Genomic DNA, 2,856 nt, shown 5'->3' with positions numbered 1-2,856 from the left:
AATATTTACTATTTCTTTGTTAACTATATGTATTATCGTATATTTTTATGTGTATCATGTTATATACAAATTTTCTGTATTTAATTGTTTTTTCAGTTTATATATCCTACTACAGAGTTATAATTATGTATAATTACTATGGTTGGAAAATTCTTCACTTACTCATTGTATGCTTAGTAGATTTATTTTATGTATTATTTGAATATATTTCATTTTTTTTTATTTTTTCTCTTACTATGTATAAGTGTGAGTATCACGGACTTATGTTCACTCCTCAGTATGCATTTTTTAAATCATTTTTCATTTTATTTGAAGTCATTAAACAATATTTTACCTAGAATAATAAGAGAATTGTAATCCTCTATTCCCTTTTCTTCTTCTGCCATATTTTGGAGCTCGGATAATAAACTGCCGCATATACGGATCATCATAATAATCGTTAATTCTTTTTTTCCTTGATACATTTTTATGAAAACATCTTCCAAAAGGAGTAAACTATTATAAAAATGAATAATAATAAATATAATGAATATATTTTATTTGTAATTATGAAATTTTATGGAAATTAAATATAGTAAATTAATATATTTTCTGATTTTATTGAGGAACGTTCATTTACTTTATAAAAAAGGAAAATAGTGAATATTATTCCCACTATCAGAGTAAATGAGATTCCACCGCGAAAAAATTTGTTTTTGAACATGTTAGTATTATTATATGAAATATGAGAGGAATCAGTATTACTCTTTATTCTGATTCTAACTGTTTTTCCTGGAGCATATGTATCCAATTTTACTTCAATAATTTTAGTTTTACGTACATCTGGTTCTATAAAGGTTCCTGATTTATCTCTTGCTAATTGTGGATCTTCACACAGAGTACCTTTTTCAGCACTGTTATCTTTAATTACATCTAATGTATCTGAATTGGATAAATGACTTTGTGATTTTGAGCTTCCACTTGAAACTTCGTTATCACGTCTTAATTCGATAGATACAGGAGTTTCTGTATGTCCATCAATAGTAAAAGGAACATGATCAGGCGGGCGGTGATTAAATGATGAAGAAGGATTATTAAGAGACGCAGTAGATAATGGAAGAACTTGACATTTAATTTTACTTCCTATGAGTTCGTTATCACTAAGTCTATCATTTGTAATATCTGTACACTTAACGAGATAAATTGAATTTTTAAAATCTTCTTGGGAACTACCAGAATTCAATGAATTATCAAATGTTAATGATTTTTCAAGTACTTTTAAGTTATCGCAGTTTTTAATGCCATTAGATATTAATGCAGATAAGAGTTTGCTAGGATCAAATTCATCAGCACATTTGAAATAATCAAAGCAATCATACTGCCAAACTCCGTTACAACAGTCCTTCTCTGACCTAAAGTTTTCATATAAATTAATAATATAATTAAGATATTTTTCATATTCGTTCTGTTCAACAGATTTACAAGTTTCAGATTTTTTAATACTATCATAATTATTGAAATAATCGTGCAAATGTTTTTCTTTTAACTTCTCTTTTAATCGTTGTGAAATATTATCTTTAAGGTTATATTGGCAATAATATGAGTAGTAAGCCTCATCTATACTATTCTGAGCTTGTTTTAATTTACGAATTATGTTTTTGGCTTTCTCATTATCAGTATTTTCTCCTAAAACGTTTTTTATATTATGATATGCCCAGTATCTATAATGTGAACAAAGAGAAGTGTACTCAATTTTGTTAAGGTAATTAGATAATATATCTACATTTCTTGCAATTTTTTTACAGAGATTATAATCCTCATTGTCATCACTACCATGTGAATTGTTAAATATATTGCAGTACTTGTCGTAATTTGTACCTATAACTTCATTACTGAATGAATTATATATATTATATGAAAGTGATCCTACTAAAATATTATCCTGAAAATTAATAAAACATATTGAATTATATGTAGATCTATAATAACTTTCTGTAGAAGTGTTTTAAAATATGCTTTTTTAGAATATAGTATTATACTATAAAATATTAATAATATATTTAATTATAAATTAACATATACCCATGAACTATCATATGAAGTTGACATCTTTGCTTGAGAAAATTGATAAAAAAGAATATGTTATCACAGTAAGTATTTAATTATCCATATATAAAAAGACATAAACATTAATGATTTTTTACGTATATTGTCATACGAATTTTCTAAAATAAATAAATATTTGTTAGAACGAATTATGAGATAATTCTTGTTAAGGATTAATGTTCCGTAACAGCTCTAACATCTAATAAAATATTAAATATTAATTTTCAAAAAAATAAAATGAATAATGAGATTACACTTATGTTGTCAAAACTAAAGTATTAAAAGTGAATATATTATTGGTAAATATTTTATCTATTCTATTAATAAGTTACATAATACAAATTTTTGTTATTTTTGTCTTTTAATATATGCATTTATGCATTTTGTCTATTAAATATAATGTCTATATATAATTTTCCGCATAATAATTATTTTTACAGTATTAACAATTATATGGATTTTTTTTTAGTACTATTTTTCTATAATTATCCTATAGAATATCTTCTGGATGGCAATGTATTATAAAATTTTTTTTATATAAGTGTGACAAAATAAAAATGAAGGAATATATATGTAAATGATAAAAAATAATTGGTTTTAACTTATATAAAAAAATAATTATTACTAGGAACATTTTAACAATTGTAATTATACTACTTAAAGTATCACTCATGAATTCATTATAATATAATGATTCCTTGAATTTCTATACATTATATAAAATATTATTTTAATTTCCCTCTTTTTTTTTTCATTCGCTATAAGTTTTTC

General features: G+C 23.7%; 1 protein-coding gene across 1 annotated transcript; it reads right to left on the bottom strand.

Moving 5' to 3' along the window:
- Positions 1–305: 305 nt before the first annotated feature.
- On the bottom strand, positions 306–2,088 carry MKS88_001772 (uncharacterized protein; the record flags this gene model as incomplete). The annotated part of the gene is made up of 3 exons (XM_067214730.1): positions 306–495; positions 702–1,921; positions 2,062–2,088. The coding sequence occupies 3 exons, from the start codon at positions 2,086–2,088 to the stop codon at positions 306–308; spliced, it is 1,437 nt and encodes a 478-aa protein (XP_067074079.1).
- Positions 2,089–2,856: the final 768 nt, after the last annotated feature.

The sequence above is a fragment of the Plasmodium brasilianum genome, chromosome 7, assembly GCF_023973825.1.
Source record: "Plasmodium brasilianum strain Bolivian I chromosome 7, whole genome shotgun sequence".
In the NCBI taxonomy this organism is placed as follows: Eukaryota; Apicomplexa; class Aconoidasida; order Haemosporida; family Plasmodiidae; genus Plasmodium; species Plasmodium brasilianum.
Note: the sequence above shows the minus strand (reverse complement) of the source record. Positions and strands in the feature narration are given on the sequence as shown.